We start from the raw sequence: 25,725 nt of genomic DNA, 5'->3' as shown, positions 1-25,725 counted from the left end.
TAGTAAGGTGGATGGACCTAGAGTGTGTCATACAGAGTGAAGTAAGTCAGAAAGAGAAAAACAAATACCGTATGCTAACACATATATATGGAATCTAGGGGGAATAAAAGGTTCTGAAAAACATAGGGGCAGGACAGGAATAAGACGCAGATGTAGAAAATGGACTTGAGAACACGGGGAGGGGGAAGGGTAAGCTGGGACGAAGTAAGAGAATGGCATTGACATACATACACTACCAAATGTAAAACAGATAGCTAGTGGGAAGCAGCCGCATAGCACAGGGAGATCAGCTCAGTGCTTTGTGACCACCTAGAGGGGTGGGGTAAGGAGGGTGGGAGGGAGACTCGAGAGAGGGGATATGGGGATATATGTATATGTATAGGTGATTCACTTTGTTATACAGCAGCAACTAACACAACAATGTAAAGCAATTATACCCCAATCAAGATGTCAAGAAAAAATCAGTCTTTTCCTTATTCTTAGCCTAATAGTGGAGGTTTGGCTGTTTATTTTGATTTTTACCTCAGTTTTGACTTCACCTGTTATTCATGATTTCTTCCTTCTTCCCTTTATTGTTAGTGCCTTACCCCTGTGGAAAGAAAGAATGGCTTCTAGTGACTCTCAAGAAATAGTAGCATTGAATAAGTTATGGTAGATATACATATGTGTGTGTATATATACTCAGTATGGTGTTATGTGTATGTACATGTATGTGTATACATACGTATCTACATGTGTTTATATATATATATATATATATTTTTTTTTTTTTTTAACTAGAGGTTGACGTGTGGAATCAGAAAAAGGGTGTGACTGTTGTTGGTGAGTTGTCGTGAACTGCAAGGGTGAATCAAAAAATGAATGATTCTGTGCCTTTTCTGTCTATTGTATAGGAAGAGCTCTGTACATTGTCCTGAGTTGCTTAGAACTGGAGAGGGAAATAAGAGGGAAAAGACCTTCAGTGGGTATTTGGCTCTACTTCTTGAGAGGACAGATGGATTTTACGTGTAGACCTCTGTGGTCCTGGGCATTGTGGAGTGGGATGATTGCAGAGAAACTGTTTGTCCTTAGAGTCTCCTTTGAGCCACAAGCTACCAGCCCATTCATTAGTCTCCCCTCCCCACCAAATCCTAGAGCACTAATCTAATCCTTGAGTATGAAGATGTATATATATATATATACATTTTTCTTATTTTTATTTTTCTTCATCTCACTCCCAAAACATCTCACTGGAAATAAATAGGGTGAGAGATGTTACTGTTTAAACAATTATGATTTATATTTTAAAAATATATTTTTAATTTGCTAGAGATCTTAATAAAATATTCATGTATGAACATATATTGGTAAAATGTGAATGTCTTCTATGTCAGACATTGTGTTAGATGCTTCAAGCACTTGATCTCCAATCCTTACAAAAGACTGCAAGGTTAATATGATAGTTTTCATTTTTCAGATGAGGAAAATGAGGCTCGTAGTGGTTGAAAAACATACCTAATTAGTCCAGATAGGGGTTATTTCCATTATACTCCATTGTGCTCAGAATAAAGTAAGTATAGATAAGTCAAGTTTGAAAATAGTGAGACATTTTAATTCATTTATCACTTACCATGTGGCTTAAGGGATAGGAAATACCTACAGAAAGCAGCAGTGTTCTGCCATCCAAACCTCATTCTTGGAAGCTGTGACATTCGTTACTGCTAAGCCCACAAGCAGTTTTGGAATACTAGTCTTTAATAGATGAGAGGAAATTCTAGCACCTCAAATCTATGGATAGAACTTTATGTTTTTTTCATCCTTTTAAACATGTTCTCCCTTTTCTAATTACCCTCCTCTTTTAGATCGTGTGTGTGTTTGCAGCTTCTGTTTACTAACAGGTGCGGCTACGAGGAATATCTGTGGCCAACGTCTAGGTCAGTGTACTAGGATTTGCCCAATTTTTACCGCATGAGTTTTCCCTTAACCACATTTTTATCACTTACTTTCATCTTGTTATACTCTAGTATCCCCATCTTTCATCCTTGGAACAAGGACATGAATAAATAAATGCAATAATTATTTCTTATTCTTGTCCTTAGTAAACTTCTTACCATTTATTGCTGAGTAATTAATCCGCCATTCATGGGCATTTGGGTCTCGGTACTGTTGCCTGAGGCTTCAAGGGGCATACACAGCTCTTTGTATTAAACCTTAATGAGCATGTCTCTCATATTTTTTATATGCATAATAAATTGAAAGGCTAAACCAAATCAAACTTTCATTTTTTAGTTCTTACCCTGGCATTTCAGCAGCTAAAATGTTCAGATAATAATTTATAGACTGAGTGTTGTTATTACCTTTTTAAAGAGAAATATTCCATTTGGCTTAGCGGAGGCTTAAACCATGCGGCATTAGACCTCTTGTTAGCGTGGCTTTCCTGTTCCAGGTAGCAGGTGGTGGCATGAGCATTAGATTCAGACAAGTCTGAGTCCAACCTCTGCTCTATCCTTATATTTCTTGGTATGTGTTCTCAGTCTCAAGAGTCCTAAGTACTCTGAGCCTCAGTTTTCTTATTTATAAAATGGATTCATAATAGGTACTTTTCAGGATTGTTATGAGCATCATAGAGACTGTATCTAAGACCCCAGTATAATTGTAGCTCCTATGTTAATATTATTATAATTTATATACAGTACATACGCATGAAAGCCAAAGAGGATCAGATATTTTATGATTTATTGAGCATCTGCTATATAAGACAAGTTGTACTAGGCATCTTTGATAGAGGAACACAGAGAAATAAGACATGGAATTTCCCATGAATGAGTTCATCCCAAAAAGATACATATGTATACTACATAGAACCATACACATACATGTGCAAGATGGCCAAATATCAAATCACATACAATAACTTCCTGATCTAGAAACATCAGGAGCTAGAAAGACTTGACCTCTTTCTCACCACCTGTTGAGAAGCTCCGACCAGTGTCAACTGTTCTAGGTCAATGTCCCCACCTTGTGGACAGAATAAAGAACAGTTTGACCTAATATCACTTTCCATTACTACCTTCATGTCTTCTTCAGGTAGGGAGAGAGCCTTTGGGAGACGAAGTGCTGGTGATTAGGAGGTGAGTGGATGGATAGTCTCTAAAAGTTTTACCTACTTTTCACTGCATGCTACATTTTTTGTTAATTTCATCAAAGGTATTCCTTCTTTATAAAGCACAAGCAATATGTTCACCTGCTTCCTGCAACACCTCAGAAAATATTTCTTTACTTGAAATTGCTCTAATTCTGAATTCTTTAACTCTGAAATGCTAATCTCTGAATACTACCTTTTGTTACTTTATCTCTCAAATTACTAATCATTATCTTCTATCTCATGGTGACCCCCAATCCTCCTTATTCTCTTAATCTCTGCCTCTTCTTTGTCATGGTCACAGCCATCATCCCCATCATAAGAGCTATCATTTCCCATGTGGTAGGTGATCTTCAAAATCCTTTACATATACTTTACATACTCCTTTAATCATCACAACCCTATGAATTAGGTGCTACCGGTTCACACACTACCCTACCCATAAATTCAAAATATAAAAAGCTCTGAAATTTTTTTAAAAATGTTTTAACTCACGCCACATGAAAACCTGATACAAACTGACATGAGGCTATTGGTAGTCTTTATTTATCCCATTGAATGTAAATAGTCATATATTTTACTTCCAAAGTATTCATATATTTTATTAGGGAATTGATAGTAAAAACTTGCTGGACATACACCTAAAATATAGTATGTGAACCATAATATCTGCCTAAATTTTGAAAAATTCTGAATTAAAAAATCTCATTTTTTGTCACAGAGGTTTGAAATAAAGGGTTGTGAATGAGTTTTGCTGTCATCTCCATTTCACAGCTAAGGAAACAGAGGCTGGAATAAATTGAGTGACTTGCCCAAAGTCACACACTAGTAAGTGACATAGCTAAGATTCAAACAGAGTCACTCTGTATGTAGAGGCTGATTTCTAAGCATGTGCCTTCTTCTGACAAATGCTGTAGCCCTAAGTTTTCTCAGCTCTGCTTTACACATTTCACATCCACATTTTCCACAATCTTTATCTGATTTCTAGTTTTGCTTTTGGACGACTGGGAAAGCCGTGTATTATATTGATCAGTTCCATTAGGAATTTGATTTCCAATTTCAACTAGGTCTTCAATGCAGCCCCGTAAGTCTCCCATTCATTCCATAGTAATATCTACTCTTAGACCCCTCAGCCTTTGCTCCCCACATTTCATACCTTCTTGATGACACCTGCCCTAGCCAAGTCTACTTGTATATGGCATCCATTTCTTTCCTCCATAGCTCCAGGATTAATTGCCATGAATCCATCCTGCCCAGGGTCTTCAGCTCTTTCTACTAAAGAGCAGATCTTTCTAAAGCAGATCTGGTCAGGTTACTCCCTTATTTAAAAATTGTAGGGAATTCCCTGGTGGTCCAGTGGTTGGGATTTGGCATTCTCACTGCTGGGCCCCAGGTTTGATCCCTAGTTAGGAGAACTTTAAGAAAAAAAAATTGTAGGTGGCTTTCCATTGGCTACAGGATTGAGCTCTTAAACCCTCACAATGGAATTAAAGACACTTCCCATTGTATGGTCTACAGACCATACAGACTATTCAGAGTTCCCCAAATATTCCAGTACTTCCATACCCCACTGTCTGCAGTCATGTGATTTTCTTTACTTGGAATGTCCTCATATACTTTATGTACTTGTTGATATTCTGTTCAGTTTCAAAGCCCATTTCAAATGCTATGCCCTTTATTACACCTTCCTAATTTCACACAGGTCCTTCATTTTACTGCAACCCCACCAAAGTACTATATTATTTTTCTGTAATATAATAGGATTTGCTCACACTCAAGTTAAACAGTTGCATGGTGGTTTTGTTTCCATTTATTTGTGAGTCCCTTAAATCATAACAGCTTCTTATTTTTCTTCTTGACACCCATGTCAATTAATGGCCTATACAAGAACCTAATAATAATTGATTTAAATTAAAATTCAACATTCATGTGAATCATAGCTATTCATTTCTTTCATTACTTGCAATAGGGAATATTAAAATGTAGTGAGCAAGTTAAACATGTCGGCTTTGAGATTATGTAAAACAAGCTGAATATTAGGTTGTGTTTCTATCATTATAACATTTTATCAGCAAGTAGAAGGGTGTCTGACCTAGACTTGATACTCAGTATACGGGTTAAGTAAGTAGAAAAATGATAAATTCATTTTATCATGTTGGGGTTCTAATCTGTAATTAATAAACCTTTGTTTATCCTACTTAATTCCTATCCTGTGTGAATTGATGACTAGACTTATTCTTTTGTTATTGATTTAATTCTCATACTAGTATTATCTTTTCATCTTTATGCTCAGATTTTAGGTTTGTAATCCTTTTTTCAATTCACTTTTTATTTCGTTAATATATTTTCAGAGTAAAAGTGTGGATATATTTGACTTTGTTAAATACCAAACAGCATTCCTGTTTTGGTGAATCCAATGATTTATGCAAGTCAGAACATTCTCATTCTTTATACACACATAATATATACTTTTCTGGGTAGTAATACCTTTATACCTATAATTTTGTGCCTACTATTTACTATTTTAAATTGAGAATTTTATTTTTTTAAATAATCTACTGAAAGACCATTATTCACATTGTATAAACACTGTATACCAGTGTCCCTTTTGGAAGAAAACTTTGCACAAGGATCTTACCTTGAGGTTTGTCATTGCTTTGTACACATTTGCTGTTTCACACACATATATTTGTTTTATTTTCTCTCTCATTATTCCCCACCCCTGGAGGAAGACAGTGAGCTGAGTTATGTCCAATAATTTTGTCATAAAATGCTGTTCTGTTTGCATCGAGTGGTTATCAACCCTCATGAACGGCAACGTGCCATACAATCATTCATGACTGACATTCTGCTCCAGACCTTGCTGCCACCTCTTCTTATTCTACCTGTCAGATGCTTCCTAAATACTCCTCATTTTAAATTTTTTCCCATTGTTCTTCTATGTTCAACCATATGAATGTTTTTCTCCTTCAGGAACCAAAGGTAGTGTGAAAGACAGTAGAAACAAGCCATCAACCACTAAGTAGGAAATCACCTTGAATATCATAGATTGGGAAGCTTAATTGGGTTAGCGAGCCCTTTCTTTAAAGTGAGTAAAGACCTTTCAAGACTCATTCTGAATGTAACTTTGTCAGAACAATCAGCTCCACAGCCTATTTCTTATTATAAATAATTCTTACTCCTTTTTGTATCAACTAAGATTTAAAACAATTACAGTATGTCTGAGGAAATTACCTCTATGAATATAGTAACTCACTGTTTAGAGAACATATCTGTTAGTGAATTCTTAAATGTTTGTTATGACAAGCTATGCAATTTAAACCCATTAAAACTAGTTTTTACCTATATCAGAGAAAGAATCTGAAATCCAGTAGAATTTTTATAAAGAAGCCAATTTTCAGCTAGGACTAACAATTCCATGCAACATCTTAATTCACCAGTTTGAATTAAGTATGTATTCATTGATTAAACAAATGCTTTTTTAGTGCCTACACAATGCCAAACTTGTTTTAGGCATGGGAGATGCAGAGGTTAATAAGATGGAGAAGGCTCTTGTCCTCATGGACTTTAAATTGTAGTGGTGAAGACAGACAATGAAGAATTATTGAAATAATTAAAACACGAGATGATATTGGAAAATGAGAGGTGAAAGTGCAATAAACATTAAAGCAGGGTGATGCCATATGAGTGAGAATGGAACCCACCCTGAAGGTCCTGGGAAGGCTTCTCCAAGGTGACATTTGAAGGGAAAAAGATAATCACTCATACTGGGAAATATACATATCAAATTTGTGTATGTGTATGAATGAAAGAGAAACTAAACTTTCTATCTTGTACAGTGTAAATGAGGTTATGATTCTGTAGTTGGAAACCCTGGAAAACAGAAAGATTGGAATGGTAAAAAAAAAAAAAAAAAAAAGTGATTGTAAGAAATTATACAACTGCAGCTTTACTGATCTCTATGCTTTGCATTAAACTGCCTACATTGTCTAAGATCCCCATATCGGTTGCCTAAAATTTGAAAGAAAATTATCAAGAAATAAATGTTTTAAATTTAAAGGAACATTATTCTAGGAAATCATGAGGACATACTGTTTAAAATGTTTTCAACAAACGTACGTCTAAAACCACACATGTCTATTCAGTGAGCATATTAGTCAAAACTTCAAAATCATTCTGTCAGGGCAGAAAACCTCCTGTAAACGCAAGAGCCACTGACCACAGATTTTACTCCCAGAAAAATAGCTGTTTGCAAGATATTTCTGTGGAAGAGATTTGATGCACATTTAAAATAGCCTGTACTTGATTTCATTCTATTTTTGAAAATTCAAAATAGGATTAAACTATATATAAACTTTAAATATTTGAAAATGTTTGGAGGTTTAAAGACTATAAATTTCTAGTATTTACTTTTTCAAATACTTAATATTTAGGTGATTTAAAGAATTATAAATATTTATCTGCTAGATACAGATATTATAACTAAATTCTAGCCACTCCTTTCCATTTCTTAAAAGATAATTAAAAAATATTTTATTATGGCAATGAAGGGTTTTAATACCATGTGGCATCATTAATCAATATTTTAGTCTTATCTAGAGGCAGAAGACAAAATTTGGTTGCTATACCAGTGATTAGGACCAAACATGTATTAAATGACTTTGTTGTTGTTGTTTGGTTCAGAATGATTCCTGTATGACATTGCATCTTTTTTATGTATCATTTATGTGCTTAATCTTTTGTGAGCATTATGTTTATTTAAATTTTTAAAAAGTTGATGTAATTTCAAAAAAAATTAATAGCAAAAATAACTCACGAACATGCCAAACACAAAAAGAAAGTTTTATTTAAGTGGAATATTTGGAAGCTGTGCTCTATTATCTTAAAAATGAGTGGAGATCAAATAGTTCTTATACTTCTTACTTTTTCTGACTTTCTCAAATTTGACTTGATAATTTTTAGTTACTCATGGGAATTACACTGTATATTTTCATATAAATATATACATTTATATATTTTAAAATGGCAATTATTTAAATGTTTTATTTTAGAATAGTTTTAGATTCGTGTAACTGTTTCAAAGATTGCACAGAGTTCCTGTATACTCCACACCCAAGTTCCCCCTATTATTAATATCTTACATTAGGATGACACATTTGTCACAATTAATGAACCAATATAATACATTAGTAGTGACTGAAGTCCATACTTTATTCAGATCTTCTATTTTTCCTTAATATCATTTTTCTGTTGCAATAGACATGAGTCTTAACCTCAATGACCTTGTTTCATACATTTGTAATACATTTATATAGTTTGGTCACATTTTGCCTTCCTTCCTGGGATATTGCAACCTCCTAAAGATGTTTTTTTAATTGCATACATTAAGGTTACTTTCTTACTGTAAAATTCTGTGGGTTTTGACAAATGCTCAGTGTCTTACATTTACCATTATAATGCTCTACAGAAAAGTTTCATGGCCTTAAAAAATTCCCTATGCTTTACCTATTCAATTCCCTTCCCACACCCTGAATCACTGGCAGCCACTGATTTGTTTACCATCTCTATAGTTCTGGCTTTTCCAGAATGTCATGACAATTTTCATGGCAGTGGTATTCTAGAGGAGTATATTAGAGTGAATATAATGATCCTTCTAACATTAGAGGTGCTATGAATATTGGCAAAGGCAGTGTGATTTGTTCTAGACATTTCCACAGCAGGAATAAATGACAAGCACCTCAAAAGGACAAGAACACAATTTTTATGCTTTTACCTTTGTAGTTAACACAGATCTGTTGGCTTAGGTGTAGGTTCTAGGATCACCATTTTTGTTTATCCTTCGTTTTCTTTTGCTTCTGCTTTGTTTTCCTCAGAAGCCTGAAAATTTTGCTCCACTGTTTTCTATACTTAATATTTTAGTTGAGAGGACCCTGATTACCAATATAATTCTCATTTTTTGTAAGTAAACTACTTCCTATTTCTGGAAGTTTGAGACATTTTCTTTTAAACTCTGAGTTTAGAGATTTCACCAGGAAGTGCCTTGATCTTAAAATCTTGAGTTGTTCCGATCTCAGAAATTTTCTTTTATTGTTCTTTCTGATTATTGCTCCTCCAAAATCTATTCTCTCTTTTTTCCTGGAACTCTTGCATTCAAATGTGGACTTTCTAAATCTACTCACGTCTCTTATCTTTTCACTCATAATGTTTAATTCTCTTTATTTTTGCATTTAGCATTTTTGCATTTGTTAATAATAAATATTATTACAATATAATATCAACAACTAATGTAGGTTCTCTGTTAACATTACTTATTTTAATCCTCACAGCAATGCTGTGAGATAAACACATTTACTCTCCATTTTATAGATGAAATAACTGCTAGTAGGGGCAGAGCTCAGGTTTAAACCTGACTGTCTGACTTTAGAGACTGGAGGCACATCAGTATGACACATACTGTATTTTGAGATAATAATTCCATTTCATCTTTCATATCTCATATTTGGCTTCTAGAAGTTTCAATCCTAGTTCAGTTTTTTTCTGAAATCAATTATTTTTTTAATATCCCTCAATCCTTCATGTTCTCAAATTACCCATTCCAACTACTTCTTAAACTTCCTTAAGATTTCTGGTAGTTTCTTTTTTAAAAAAAAACAAACTATTTTTTAAAGAACAATTTTAGGTTTACAACAAATGAGATTTCCCATCTACTCCCTGCCTCCCTCATGATCAACATCACTCACCAAAATGATACATTTTTTTACTAAGGTTTTTTATTAAACCTACTTGGATACGTCATCGTCACCCAAAGTCCATTACTTTAGGATTCACTCTTGGTGTACATTCTATGGGTATGGACAAAAGTATATAGTGGTATATGTAATACCATGCAGAGTATTTTCACTGTCCTAAAAATCCTGTGTGCTTTGTCTCTTCATCTCTTCTCCCCCTCCTCCTGGTGACCACTGATCCTTTTATTGTCTCCGTGATTTTGCCTTTCCTAGCTTTTCCAGATTGGCATTTTTCACTTAGTAATATGCATTTACGTTTCCTCCATGGCTTGATGGCTCATTTCGTTTTAGCGCTGAAAAAAAAACATTCCATTGTATGAATGCACCACAGTTTATTTATCCAGTCACCTACTGAAGGACATCTTGGTTTCTTCTGAGTTTTGGCATAATTTATGAATAAAGTTGCTATAAACATCCATGTGCAAGTTTTTGTATGGAAATAAGTTTGCAATCTTTGGATAAATACCCAGGAGTGAGATTGCTGGATCATATGATAAGAGTATGACTAGTTTTGTAAGAAGCTGCCAAAATGTCTTCCAAAGTAGCTCTGCTATTTGGCATTTCCACTAGCAATTTGAGAATTCCTGTTGCTCTACTTCCTTACCAGCATTTGGTGTTGTCAATGATCTGGATTTTGGCCTTTCTCATATGTGCAGTAGTATATCATTACTGTTTTAATTTGCTTTTCTCTAATGACATATAATGTGGGGCATCCTTTTATATGTGTATTTGCTATTTGTATATCATCCTTGGAGGGGTATCTGTTAAGGTCTTCGCCCTATTTTTAAATCAGGTTGTTTGTTTTATTGTTGAGTTTTAAGCGTTTTTGTGTATTTTGGATAACAGTCTTTCTGAGAAGTATTTTTTGCAAATATTTTCCCCCAGTTTGTGGCTTGTCTCTAATTCTTTTGATTTTGCCTTTCACAGGCTAGAAGTTTCTAATTTTAATGAACTCCAGTTTAACAATTATTTTTTTCATAGATCATGTCCTTGGTGTTTTGTTGTATCTTAAAAGGCATCATTATCCAAGAAATTAGAACATTCTCTAGCACCATATACAAAAATAAACTGCAAATAGATTAAAGACCTAAATGCAAGACCGAATACTATAAAACTAGAGGAAAACTAGGCAGAACACTCTTTGACATAAATCACAGCAATATTTTTTTGGATCCGTCTCCTAGAATAATGAAAATAAAAACAAAAATAAACAAATGGGACCTAATTAAACTTAAAAGCTTTTGCCCAGCAAAGAAAACCTTGCACAAAGCCTGTTAAGACTCTGATTCCATCTGTTTTTAAAATTCTGCTTTAGATGTTATATGTTGTTCAGTTTATTGTCATCCTTTAGTAGATATTTGGCCTCTCAGAGTCTAGTTACTTTGGCCTGTGAACTCTTGCATCTATAGTAATGTGAGTTGCTCTCTGGTGATTTAGGAAAAAGCAGAATACCAGCTTAAATTCACCTGTGTCCATCCAGGTGAATTTAAGGAAATGTGAATGAAGGGTGAGCCTTACAGCAGAGAGACCTAAGTACCACAAAACAACTATTGATCACTTCCATTAGTTGCCACTGGGCAGCATCTCTTCTCCTATCATCATTTGAGCATTTGAATATTGGAAGCAGAAGTGTAGGTGGCAAACTCTGTAGATTGTAATTCACATCCCTAAGAATTTGAAGGGGAATTGGGTAGGAAGAGTGGACTTATCACCTCTTCATTTGAGCAAGGTTTTTAACTGCTTTGATACCTCACAGATATTACAGCCTGAAGTTGAATTACTGTTTTCTGAAGAGTCTGGCAATCATTGTTCCAAGCAAGGAGGAAGGAAAACATGACCATACAGGGGCTCTCGACTACAACCTACACTCTTATTGCTATTTCCAGCCACCTTCTTCCCCAGACTGCTGCAAACCACCACCATCACCACCCCCACTATTCGACACCGGTGTTCAAGACAACGTATAGCCTTCCCAGGTGTTTCTCAGTTTTTGTCTCTTTCTTTCTTTCTTCCTTCTTTTCTTTCTTCCTCCCTCCTTCCCTCCTTCCCTCCCTCCCTCCCTCCCTTTCTTCCTCCCTTCCTTCCTTCCTTCCCCCCCCTTTCTTTTCCTTTTACTGTTCCCCAAATCCATCCTTCCCAGTAGATTCTGTAGTTTTTCAGGATTGATAGTGGGTGATGGAGCCACCAGCCATTGTTAGCTCACCATCCTGACAATATGATTGTTTCTTTGTATCATCAGTAGTCCGAAAACCGTAATGGAGAAGTATCACCATTATAACACACACTGTAATATATCTAGAGATAAATTTATAATAAGTGTTAAGTTATTTATATTAAAGACTATAAAATTTTAGTTAGTAGCATAAAAAGAGACCTAAACCAGTTGAAACATAAATGATATCTCAGGGTAAAATAATTCAATATTTAAATATTTCAGTTATGCATTAAATTATTCTAAGATTCATTTGGGAGAGTGAATGTATGAGAAAACCAAAAGAATAAAAAAAAATTGAGGATAAAAATGTGACCTATTAAATTATAACATTAAGATTTAACCAACTCAAGTGTAGAAAGCTTAACTCCCTTTACGTGTCTTTATTCTCACCCATTTATAATATTTATGCCTTAATTATTTCCTTTATATACATTTAGAATCATATTAGACAGTGTTTTAATTTTTTCTTAACCAATCAAACATAACTTAGAAATTAAAGAGGATAAGGAAATTTTATTGTATTTACTAATATTTTTGCTATTTTTTCTTCCTTCCTGGTGTTCCAAGATTTCTTTTTTTTATCATTTTCTTTCTGTTTAAAATGTTCCTTTAGCCATTCATTTAGGGTAGGTCTACAGGTGATGTATTCTTTTAGCTTTCCTTCATTTGAAAAAAATCTTGGAAGGAGAGGTCTTGGGGCCCTTGAGGCATGATATAGGTGAAAGTCTAGGCTCTCTGGTCAGCCTTTGCTATTGGGAATGGGGGTCAGATAGTAATTTTTCTATGGTATTTGGCTGTTGTAGAGCTATTATTACCTAAATATTTTCATTCTCGCTGGACTTCCCCTTTCCTGGTCCCTTGGCTAAAGAAAGTAGTCTCCTGATGTTTCATTTCCAGGTTGTCAGATTTTTGTGTCAATTTTGGAATATATGATGCAAAAGGAAAAGCTAGGAAACTCACCACCTTGTGCTCCCTTGAGTCCCAATGTCCCTAGCTAATCTGCCTTCTCTCCACTTTTCAGAGTCTTCTTCTGTTTATACATACTTATATATGATCTCCAGGGGTTTTAGTTGTTCATAGCAGGAGGAATATAGAAAAGGAAGTCCACTCAAATCTTCCCAGAAGAAGAAAATCTAGTGGCTTAATAAGTATGACATTGATGGAGGAATAGAAATCAGAAATTCATCTAGAAACTGTAGAAACAGGTTCAAAATATGTTAAAGGTGTCAGTGGAGGAAAGAGTTTTGATCAATTGGTTTTGGAAATATTGGTTCATAATTTGGGGAAAATTTATATCTTTACCTCAAACATATGAAAAAAATTCCAAGTGGCTATACTCCATTAATACAGATCTATAACTTGAAGTGGCTCTATCTTTTTAGCATTTCTTATTGCCTTTCTTTACATAACCCAAAGGGAATGAGACTGGCATAAAGCAGGAAGACAAGCATACTGCCAAAACAAATATGCAATACATAAGGTAAATCATCGATATGCATAATACTTTCGGGAAATAAATTCAAAGTTGTGTAAAATGTTGAATTGTAAGAAGAAAGTATTTTTTCAATTTCTATAATTTAACCATTATTGTATTAATGTCTATTTTTTACAGTTATTAGTGTGTTTACTCACTTTTCAAATGTTTACTGCCTTGGGTTCTTGAATGTAACAACCACATGAACGCAATAAATGTATCCTTGGGCAGTAGCAAAGTCATGATTGGAATTGAGAGATTTTTCTCTTTTCTTAAAGTATTTAGAAAGAATTGATATCAGAATTTTAACTAAATAAAGCAACAATGTGTGCAGAACAACAATTGGGGGAATGGATATATAACCACTTCTTTAAAAGTTGCTCTGTTTTATGTTTCTATAGTAATTTTATGGTAATTTACTTTTACGACTCACCTCTATTAAATGATTACCATCACAGGGTAGGCTTCCTCTCTTTTCATCTTCTTATTCCTGGTGTCTAATGTAGTATATGGCAACTGTGTGAGCATCAAATATTTGCTGAATAAATGATGAAAAGCACTGGCTGGATGAGTCAATAAATAAATAAATCTCCATTGCACATTTGGATTAATACTTTTGCTAATTATGGGAATAGGATTTGGTATGTTATATCCAGAGTTGAATGAGAGCAAATATATTAGAATGATATATTACAATAACCCATCATTAGGTTGATCCATGGTTGGTTTTCTAAAGACTTAACCCTCATTTTTTTCCTACCACAGAAAATGACAATGAGTATATTATTTAAATCTCATTTATTAGAAAGCCAGTTGTCAGAGTAAAGAAATGGTTTGTATTTTATTGGTTAAAGTGATCACACAACCTTCTTTGTTGAAAACCCTTTTGGGGATTGGCATAGTGCATGAGTTGCTGAAACCGACTAATAGGAAAAATTAGCAAAGTGAATTAAGTTTGTTAATTAAAACAGACTTTTATCTATGCCTGTTATATTGCTAAGTGTTAGATGCCCTCTACTTTAATCTTTAATTTAACTAATAATTCCTTTGGTTCCAAATCACTAAGACATCACTGACAGTCAAAGACTAACGTTGAAAAAGCTTCTCTTCCTTAGTCATTAAAAAGATACGAAATTCCATTAATTAGGTGTGACTTTCCCATCCCCTTCAGTGAAGAAGCTACGTGTGTCTCTGGGTGTAAAAATGTGTTTGTTGTTTTGGGGAGGATGTTGAAAGCTCTTTCTATGCACTGTTAGTTGTTTTGCAAAGTTAGTTTTAGAGTAACTGATACAGAGTTCTACTTTCTGTTATTCTACAGAAGAGCCGCTTGATTGATCTGTATCTCCTTTAACAGAACAAAGTGTCAGCCACATTTATTAACATTAGTTCCCCTAAAGCATGGATCTATGAATGTGTAACTCTTTTGGAACCCCTCTTCAAGCATTTCTCTTTTTTTCTTTAGTGTACATTTTTTAAAAAAATCCGTAGATTATGTATATCACTGTTGTGTGCTATAAATCAATTGGAACATCTTGCTTGCTTTTCTAGATGCCGTTCCATTAAATATTCTCTTCTATTCCACTGTTTTGATGATAAGCTTCAGTGACAAAGTTTACTTGTGAATTCATCATGAAAACACAATACTGGACCCTGAAATATTAATTTTGGGGGCCTAACCATAAACATAATTCTATATATATTTTTTCTCTTTCTTTGCTGTATATCCATCATCATGATGTGTTAACCTCTAATTCCCAATAAGGGCTATGCCCAGAATAGCAAAGAGCAACATATACAGTCTAAGCCTTGCCCTTGTGCTCGACTGACTTATACTCTGTTTTACTGTTGGTATCATTTTTTTGTGTCATTAGGGTTATGCTACATGGCATGTCATATCTTGTCATGTCATGTCATGTTATACCAGGATTGTTCGTATATTAGGATGTTGTACTGCTAGCAGACCATCCTTAGACATTCAGAGTGTTACTGACCCAGGTTCTTGAACTATTTAATCAATAGAAATTGATAAGAGGTCAGACGAGAAATTCAGGCAAGGCTTTATTGGGACTCATGCTACAGCACAAGCGAGCGAAAACAAGTGCCAGGTTCCCTTGCTCGCTCCCTGAGGTGGGGGGGGTCCCTTAAATGGCGTGAGGGTATGGGGTCGGGCTGGAGGAATGGCTTAGGTGGTCTGCCCACCCCCTTGGTGGTGCTGTGTGCAGGAATCATGCACAGTCCCCTGCTTTTGCTCCTGGCACCTCAGAAGTGGCAGTTGGGTTTCAGTCTTTTTGTATCTTATTGTTCATAATTTGCCCCAACTGTGCATGCGTGCATCCCTTATAGTTTCTTTGTATTCTGTTGCTGAAGGAAACTTTTGTCTCAAGAGGAGATATTTAAACAAGTTTTCTTAGAAAATTAATTTTTCCTTTACCATTGAATAATTTGGTATAAAATAATTATTGTTGGTGCTCATATAATAATTATAGTAGAATTTTATAAATATCCAAAATCATATAATCATATAATAGAACTTTTGAAATCTGGTCCTAGAAATGATCACTTGCCCTCTGTGCTCAATTCACTTCACAATTTCTTATCATATCCATCAGGGATATGTGATTTCTCCCACATATTCCTCCTCTTATCTCTCTTTTCTCTTTCCTTATGTAAGTTATTTAAGCTCTGTAAAGGAAGGTGCAATACCAATGATTCAAGAATGTGAGTAGAAAGTTGGTGGGAAGGGTACCTAGAGCTGTAAACCCAGGGCTTCTGTAAACTGTTCAGATTCCATCAAATATCCATTGAGAATTTTGTGTGCAAGCAAGAAGTTGATTTAAACTGAGTAGGCCACTTTCTAATAATGATGTCTCTGAAAATAGCGAAACAAGTTTACTGCTAATCTTGCTAGTATTGCTTTTGGGAATACTTAGTAGATTAATGAGCCTCTGTTTTGATGAGGTAAAGTATATCATGAATATTATCAGTTTTTTTAATCAGTTTTCACTGATCAAATGCTTCTGTTCTAAATAATTGTTGTTGTTTTTTCCTTCTTTTGTGTTTAATTATTTGCCTTAATGCAAACTTCTTTACCTTCAGACAGAGAAAGGACTATCAAAAGTATGGCAAGAAAGTAAGCAGAACTCTGGTGATCATTGGCAAAAGGCTGTCATCCTTCTAGGAAAGTTAAGGAATTTTGAAGTCATATTTCAAGGTATCAGAACAAGGGATCTGGGAGGAGGAGCTGCAATTGATGACATTGAATTTGAAAACTGCATGACTGGTAAGTTTCTGGAAAGCGCTGCCGTTTGGAAGCACATTTATAATCTAGCCATTTTATCTTTGCTGCATATTTATAAATTGTTCTGCAGTTACATATTTTGTACATACATAAAAATCAATCGAAAGAGATAATTTCATAATGGTTGAACTTAGTTACATGTTAAGAGAGAATAGTTTCTTCTTCCTTTAATTACACAAGTAATTCCTCTCTTCCTTCTGCATCATCCCCTTTCTAACATGCAGCAGTGTTGTCCTTTGAATTAATTTTCAGCAAAATTTAAAATGTAAGCCTAATATTCACATACATTTATGTAATTTAATTAATTTTAAATGAATCAGTAAAAAGAGTTAGAAAGCTGGAAGTTAGTGGATATATAAGAAATACATACAACCAGGTATAATTCAAGCAGAACTTAAATTGAGAGCTATGCTTAAGGGATTTAAAATGCTACCCTAGCAAGTGAATAGTAACTTGAAAAAATATGCTATCATTTATCATGCTTCTAAATGTGAAGTATAATTACACTTAGATTTTCTTTACAAAACTACCCAGAAAATGTCAAAAATAATTATAAATACATTTGTACAGTTTCACAGCTGGCAAAGTTTCTTTCTGAGGAGTCATTCTATCTGATTTCCAAAATAGTACAGTGTGATATATCCTGCCCATGAAAGATATGCCTTCTGTGGTTTCTTACACTGACTCACTTAGAGGCAAGCCCCTGGGACTGAAGAGCTAAACCTGAATGCTGTTTAATTCTGTTGCTGCTTTCATATTAAAATATCACTACACCAAGGCAGTTCAAAAATGTGACTTTGGTTTTTGGTGCTGTTAAAGCATTTGCTCTCTTTATGACCAGGGCTGGTGAAAAGGATTCTGCTTAGAAGTCAGTCTTTTGGAGTTTGAGTCTCTCCCACACACCCCACCATGTTTCCAGCAAAGGCAGCTGATACTCAGCTACTATATATATATATACATACATGCATACATATACACATACATACACACACATATACATAGGTACGAATATATTACATAAAATCAGAATTCACGCACCCTAGGGAACACACGGGGAACACAGAGCCCCAGGTGTCCATGTCAAGCAAAAGACAGGGTTTGGGCTTGGAGATGTTTAGGAGAGGGTTCCTGGACCACAGAAAATGGGATCTGAAAATATAATCATGAAAAGGTATCTTAGAACGTGCTTTTTAAACTCTTTTTCTAGTAACTTTCCTAGTAATGCAAAATTTCTATTAGAGTTTGTTACTCAACTTATAAATGATTCTGGCAAGTGCAAAAGGAAAAATTCTTCAAAGCTTTTTCTAAGATTTTTAGAAAGAAAGAAGCTTTTATTAAACAGGAGAGACTCTTTTCCTCTCAAGGGAAGCAGAATGATTCTTGGATGGGCTGATTCAGGACGGAAGAAAACTGAGAGTTATTATCCCAGCTCTGCCCAGTTTCATGTAGAAATGTGGACTGTTTCCCTTCTTCTCTTAAAGTCCTGTGAAAATTTACATGATTATAACTCATTTCGTTCAAGTTGATCAAACATTCACCGTACTGACTAATACTTTAATGTCTTATACATTTAGTGATATACTACTTTAAGGCTTTCTTTGTCATAAGTAAAAAGGCAAATTTTGGTTAATTGTAGTGAATATGGTCAACTGTATGTCGAATATATTTTAGGAAGAAGTAACCATTTTTTAAATAGCCAGCCTGCTACAAATAATGAGGATTTTCAAATTATGTTTTAGTTAAGATAGGAAAAAAAAGTATTTTGCAAAAGTTTAAAAGACTATGTTTGGAACTAAAAAACAATGATTTTTTTTTGTCCCCCTAGTTTTAAATTATATGCCAGTAAAATAGCAGTGCTGTGAAAAATGAGTAACAGGAAGCAAATTAGAGCATAAGTTACCCTATGTTGTTTTCTAGTATTGCCAATTTGGAAGAGAATGGTATCTGACAAAACACCTAAACATCAGAGAGGCAGTGTAGAATAGTGGTTAGGAACAAGGTGTCCAGTCAGACTACCTGGATGTGGAATCTGGCTCTGCCACCGACTAGCTTGGGTGAGTTTCTTCATTTCACTTTGTCTCAGTTTCTTCATCAATAAAATGGGGTTGATAAAGATAGCACTTCCGTCATAGATTTCTGTGAATGTTAAATATGTTAATATATGAGAAGTGCTTAGAATAGTCTTGGCACATAGTAAAATTTATGTATTACATTTTTTGTTGTATTCCATCATCATTATTATTAACTATGCCATATTTTCAAGTGGTGCTTTATCGCCCCATGTTAGGAAACCAGCTTCAAATCATATGCAAACAGGTCACCATAAAATCTATCATGGAATTGTTGCTGTTCCCCACTTGAGACGAAGAACTTAAAAAATGACAGTGTTCATTTCTCTGTCACATCCTGCCAATCACAATAGAGCACATAGTGTATGATACCATTTATATGAAATGCCCAGGATAGCAGATATGTAGAGACAGAAGTAGATTAGTGGTTACTTAAGGCTAAAGAGTATGGGGTAGGGAGTGACTGCTAATGAATATGGGGTTTCTTTATGGGGTGATGAAAATATTCTAAATTTTTATTGTGATTGTAATACAACTTCATAAATATACTAAAGCCATTAAATTGTAAACTTTATATGGGTGAACTTAATGGTATGTAAATTATACTTCAATTTTTAAAGAGTATTTTAAATAAATTTTTTTAAAAAGTCAAAGCCTAGTTAACAAAGCCTATAAGCTATGGAAAACATATGCAACAAAATTAAGTGAAAATACATCCCTATAAAACCCAGTATAAACAGGATCTGTATGCTGTTTATGTCTATAAGAGAGAAGCCAGGAGAATCACGAAAGGGCCAACAGATATTCACTGGAAAAATGCAGTCACGTGGTTTGAGAATGACAGGTAAAACTGGGAGGGGTTTCACCCACTTTTAGAATAAGTGGGTCCAAGGGGTCTGTGGTTAGGTCTGCGGGGCTAGAGCAGTCTAGACCCCATGAAAACTCAAATGGATCCATCAGGATTCCTTTCTAGGACAGTAGCCCCGCATTCAAAAACAAAACAAAAAATGAACAAACAAATAAAAGCATCCCTGGGAGTAGAATCAAAATTAAATAGACTAAATACAGATGAAGGATAGTGAAGACCACATCAAAGAGCTGGAGGGGAATAGAGCCAGGAAATTTCAAAAAGCAAATCATCATATTTTTATAGATTTATATAGAATCTATAGACTTATAATCCTTTTTAGGGTCCTAACAGACTACCTCTGAAATTTTTCTTGGACTTTCTGACAACTCTGTAATCTTTGCATAGTTTTTTAGACTTCAAAGTAATGCAGAACAAAGTTTTAAATTGATTAAGAGTGAAAGTGGAGAAGGTAGAGGATATAGATGAGATATATATTTGATGGTTATCTACCTTACCCGCAAATAAGAAAGCTACTTGAGCTTCATATTTATTTTTTACTTTCCATTCAGAAACGTATAACTCAGTTTATTAGATAATATTTAGTACATGGCCAACATAAAGCTAGATATATGCTTTTTTATTTCTTTGCATTCTGAACACATCATGGTGCTATCTTCAATTTACTATCAAATTTATTGTATTTTTCTAAAAAGAAAAATAAAGTAAAAGAATAGGCATATCTTTGTTCTGTCCAAAGATACATTAAGAAGCGTATCTCCTTTTTGGAAGCAAGTAGCTTATTCATTTTTAAAAAGTGACATTATGAATTCAGTATTTCCTCTTTTTAAATTCAAGTTGACTTAAAGATGATTTGTACAAAAATCTTATAAAATGCAACCACCATTCTGTGGAATAGAAAAGTAGAAAGAGAATTCATATAGAGAGGAAAGGAATATTCCATCACTGTAATTTATAAAAGTGCCAATTCTAAATTTAAATGGTTACTCATTTTCAATCAACATTAGTTATTAAGTGCAATCATTTATTACATACAGTCATCCAGCTGATACTTATTGAGTCTACTATTAATACTAAATAGCATTTATGTCAGTTTTGCAACAAGACCATTAGGTGCAAATCCTGGTTTACCCACTTGTACCTGCTCCATGGTTTTAGGTAAGTTATGTAATCTTCCTTTGTCTTATTTTTCTCAGCCGGAAAATGGTGAGAATACTGCTTCCACCTCAAAGAACTCTCACAAGGATTAAATCATTTACTTTATATGAAGTACTTTGAAGAATGCATGGGGTACAGAAAGCACTGAATATTTTTGGCTAAAATATAGATGAATAACATTGGCAAAAATCTTGACATTGTTCTAGGGACAACACCTTTAAACATATCAACGTTTAAAAGCTTGTTCTGTTCCGTTCACATGTCCAGCAAGCCTTTATCGCTTGGCTAGCCTGCAGGAAACTCTGTGCAATGAACTGTGTGCACCTCCTCGGAGCAGGGCTGAAATGCCTGTGTCACACAGCGTTTGGCTTTCCTGATTTTTCCATTTCCACTTTCACTGCCCCTTTCTTGACACCCGGCATTTCCTCCTCTTCCCCGTGTGCCTCTCCCCCGCCACCATGCCTTCTGCTGCCAGGACTGCTCTGTGAACAGTCTCCAAGACACTGGTAAACCCAGGACCTCAGGGTGGGAGCCGAGAACATTATAAGACGTTGCCTTTTCCACTGAAAAATCTGGAAGATCCAGCTGAATGATGACCAGTTTTCCATTGGGGGAAAAGGAAGAAATAATTCAGGGACTAGCAAATGCTTCCAGAAGTCAATAAAATCTTCTAAGTAGACAGTAGCACAGTAGCTACTCTGTCTGTCTCTAAATTCATACAGAGCAAAGCACATCGTGTTCCCTAGATAATCCTAAATGTGAAAGGAAAGAAATACCTTGGGGATAAAGTAAGAGAAGACAGAATCATTATAATTTCAGATGTTTAGTACATTGTCTTCACACATAACTTGAAAAGACTTTCCTTTTTATTGTAACCCCTTGAAAACTGTATGTATGACTCCTAAGTGTACTGTCAGCAGTAATTGATTTGGAGTGAAAAATAGTGGCTTGATGATAATGATTTCAGGGCAGCATCACTCTGAATTAAACTGAACTTGGGAGATCACAAAACAGTGATTGCTCTATACAGAGTTCACAGATACATAAATCTATACACAGAACCCTGTAGAGTGACTTCAAAACTTAGCTTCTTCACTTAGTTTAGATGAAAAGCTGTATTTCTTCTCAACACGTGAGTGTTCCAAGTGCTGCATTTAGGTCTCCCACAATTTTCTTTTAAAGTAAATGTGTGTCAGAAAAGAAAAAAGAAAGGAAGATGATAGTCAGTAGAAAAAATAAATATCTCACCCTAATGAAATAATTAAAAGTGACTTTTATTTTTAATAACTAATGGCTAGATAATATGTAGCGCTGTATAATGTAAGGGTACATACATGATGGATGAATGGGTGGATGGATGGATGGATAGATAGATGGACAAATAGATGGGCAGACAGATGGATTGATAGAAAACATTTATTCAAATCTTGTTATATGTGTGAAAATTCAGAACAGAGCCCTCATTGAGTTACATTCTGCTGGCTGATGCAGACAACAAGCAAAGTAATGTGTAATATTGTGTCATGTAGTATTAGGTGCTGTGAATGATATAGGGAGAAAGTGAGGGAGAATTATTACCCTGATTAGAGTAGTCAGAAACAGTCTCTGAAAGTTACAGTTGAGCAAAGGCTTAAATGTACTAAGAGGCAACCACGCAAATGCCCTGAAAAAAGCACTCCAGGTCTCGGGACCAGCAAGGCAGACTTACTAGGAGGGAGCGTTTTGCTGGAGCAGGAGGAACTAAGGGTGGGGAGATGGCAGTGGGCCTCATCATGCAGAACTTTGTCATCAGAAACACCTGCTCTGTACTAACGATCATCTCACAGCACAGAGGGTAAGCAAGCAGACCCTGGAGTCAGGCTTCCTAGGTTTAAATCCTGTCTCTGCCACTTAGTTGCTGTGTGACCTTGAATAAGTGCTTATCAACTCTTTATCTCAGTTTCTTTATGGCAGTAAAAATCGAACCTACTTTACAGGGTAATTGTGAGGATTTAACAAGTTAATATATGCCAAGAGCTTTGAAGAGTAACTCTCTTCGTAGTAACTACTCAGTAAATGTTAGACATGATTATCATTGAAATCCTCACCATCATGTTTAATTTAATCTTCATTACAACTCTGGAAAATTGAGGGATCCAGAGGTTACACTAAATAATACCAGCCAGCTTGATTTCTTTACTGATGCTTAATGGCACAGAAACAGCCATATTTAGCCATAACAGCATAGAATACTACTAAAATCATGATGAATACTATGGCATAAAAGCAATCAGACAACACCTGCCACATCTAGTTTGCCAGTTGTTTCAAATGCTCTTGAAAGAAAACAGGCAATATCAGACATATCACTTGTACTCCTAACAATGATGTGTTTTAGTAACACTAGTTGAAATATTTTAAACATGGTAAATCCTGTTTTTTAAAAATTTAATGTTCAACCAGTCTTCATTGTTACAGACTTGTTTTATTTTGGATTCAGAAAGTTTTTCAGTAAGAGGAGGGAGGGAAAATAAAACAGACTTTATGAACGAATGTTATAGGACTTGGATGAGATCCAGTTCACAGCAGTTTCTTTCTTTATCTGATTATATATAACTATTTTTATTCTAGGTTTTCTTAAACACCTTTTGTACATAAGGCTAAAAATTTCTGCCAAGAATTGATGTAATTTGTTAAATATATTCTATATGTCAGAGCCAATTCATATCTTTAAATTAAACCTGATACTTTCTGTGAAACTTTATCTGTTGGCTGGTGAAATGCCCAGTGGTTCTCAAATAGTCCTGAAAAAGACTATGAAAAAGTAGTCTTAACTTGAAGTAACTACTTTACATTTCTGCAAATATCTTTTCTTGATTAACAAAAAGTATCAAAGTCATGCTTAAAAATATTTCATTATAATTAATATATATCCTGATTATATTCCTCTCCCAACTTACATATCAGTATCAATAAGATATCCATCCATACATAAATGCATACTTACTAAGTATATACCGTATATTATGCAGAAATTAAGCATTTTGACTTTTCAGTCAAAGAAAGGTAACTAATTTTTATTGATTCAAAAGTTTAATTCTTTATCAAAAGGGAAGAATGGTGATCTCAATTCATTGATTTATAAACAAATTACTACAAAATTTTTAAACCTACCATTGTACGTTATAGAGATATTTACTATTTTCGAAATATCCATTTTCTCCCCCATGTGTCCCAGACCCTTTCAGGTAGGTGGATCTGTGTAAAAAAGCTCTGGCCAGAGTGCTGTGAGGAAGTGAGATGTGTCACTTCCAGGTTGAAGCATTTCCAAGCTGGTGTACAACCCACCTGGTCTCCCTTCTGCTGCTGTGGTAGAGGACACCTCATTTTCCAGGTGATGTATCTACATCTGCCTGGTCCCCTTGAGTCTGTAGAGGAAAGTCCCTCTGCCAACTTGTTTTAGACATATATAGCAAGTGACCCAAAAAATGGTGTTTTTGAGATATGGAGATTATTTTTTAAGTGTCTTATAATCTAGTCAGTTCTAACTAACACACCATGCAATTTCCTACCTTAAATAGAAGAATATTATTTACAGTTAGGGCTATGATATAAAAAATATATGTACCCTTCAGATTCTGATACTCCAAATATGTTAAGAAAGAACATCTAACAGCATCCCTGACTCCAGTCTTATGGGGAAAATAGTCAGAAAATGAAGTCCACACTAAACAAAATTCAAAACCAATAAGTAGAGAGAGTCCTTGTGGCATCAACCCTCTCCTTCCAGTCATTGACAGCTGTAGCCCTCACTTTGCTTTACTGCTTGAGTTGATTTGAGCCAGGCCTCAGGGGAGAGACTTCCTTGTCATGATCAACCAACAACATTGTTCTTCATTAAGCCTGAGAGCCAAGTTATTTGCTTCTCGTAAAATCAGGGAATAGATTCTTATTCCTGGTTCCATGACCATATTTTAGACAATAGGACTAAGTAATTGAGTTTATTATATCTTTAATCAGCGATTTTAAATTAAAAAATCAAAACCATGAATGGATCTAATTACTTTAATGTTGTGTTCAAGGCAACCATTATTACATACCTAGAAAATATCAGATATTACTTTATCTTTCAATAATCTTGATAAAATTAGCATTTCAATGCCAAAAGGTCTACATTTAAAGATGTAACTGTAATCATATCATAGTGATAAACTGAATATTATAATTAATGTGATTATACTTGATTATAATCAAGCACAATGATATAACTTGGCTCGTTCATAATATTAAGAAAATATAATTACTTGAGCATACGTTTTAGTAAGCCTTAAATAGCCCTTGAAATGTCCCTAGGTTCAAATGAAGGCTACTGTAAATCTGAATCCTAACATTATCCTCTATTCATGCAATTTCTAAGTAGAATTTGTTTCAATTACAATGAACATTTCCCCACTTAATATCTAGGTCAGTAAGACCATTACATAGAGAATTTGTGACAATATGGCATTTCAATTTTTACTAAATTATGTTTTATTAATTATTTTCTAATCAAAATGAATATTGTTTATCAATCAGACTTCCATTTTACACTGATATATATATATTTCTTTCATTACACTATTGAAAGATAAACTCTTCAGTCCTGAAACAAATGTGTGTATATATATATATAGGATATGCAAGCTACAGGTGTACTCAAAATAAGTAGACATGGAACTCAATAAATTTATATCCAGGTGGTTCAAACATAAATAG

General features: G+C 34.6%; 1 protein-coding gene across 1 annotated transcript in view; it reads left to right on the top strand.

The window, feature by feature from the left end:
* The window catches only part of MALRD1 (MAM and LDL receptor class A domain containing 1), a 607,787-nt gene that overhangs the window by 384,214 nt on the left and 197,848 nt on the right, over positions 1-25,725 (top strand). The window contains exon 30 of the mRNA XM_061181405.1: positions 16,695-16,878. Within this exon, the coding sequence (XP_061037388.1) occupies positions 16,695-16,878 (184 nt within the window). The remainder of the gene's footprint in view (positions 1-16,694; positions 16,879-25,725) is intronic.

The sequence above is a fragment of the Eubalaena glacialis genome, chromosome 2 (genome assembly GCF_028564815.1).
Source record: "Eubalaena glacialis isolate mEubGla1 chromosome 2, mEubGla1.1.hap2.+ XY, whole genome shotgun sequence".
Classification (NCBI taxonomy): domain Eukaryota; kingdom Metazoa; phylum Chordata; class Mammalia; order Artiodactyla; family Balaenidae; genus Eubalaena; species Eubalaena glacialis.
The sequence above is the reverse complement of the archived record's forward strand: the minus strand, read 5'-3'. Positions and strand labels throughout refer to the sequence as shown.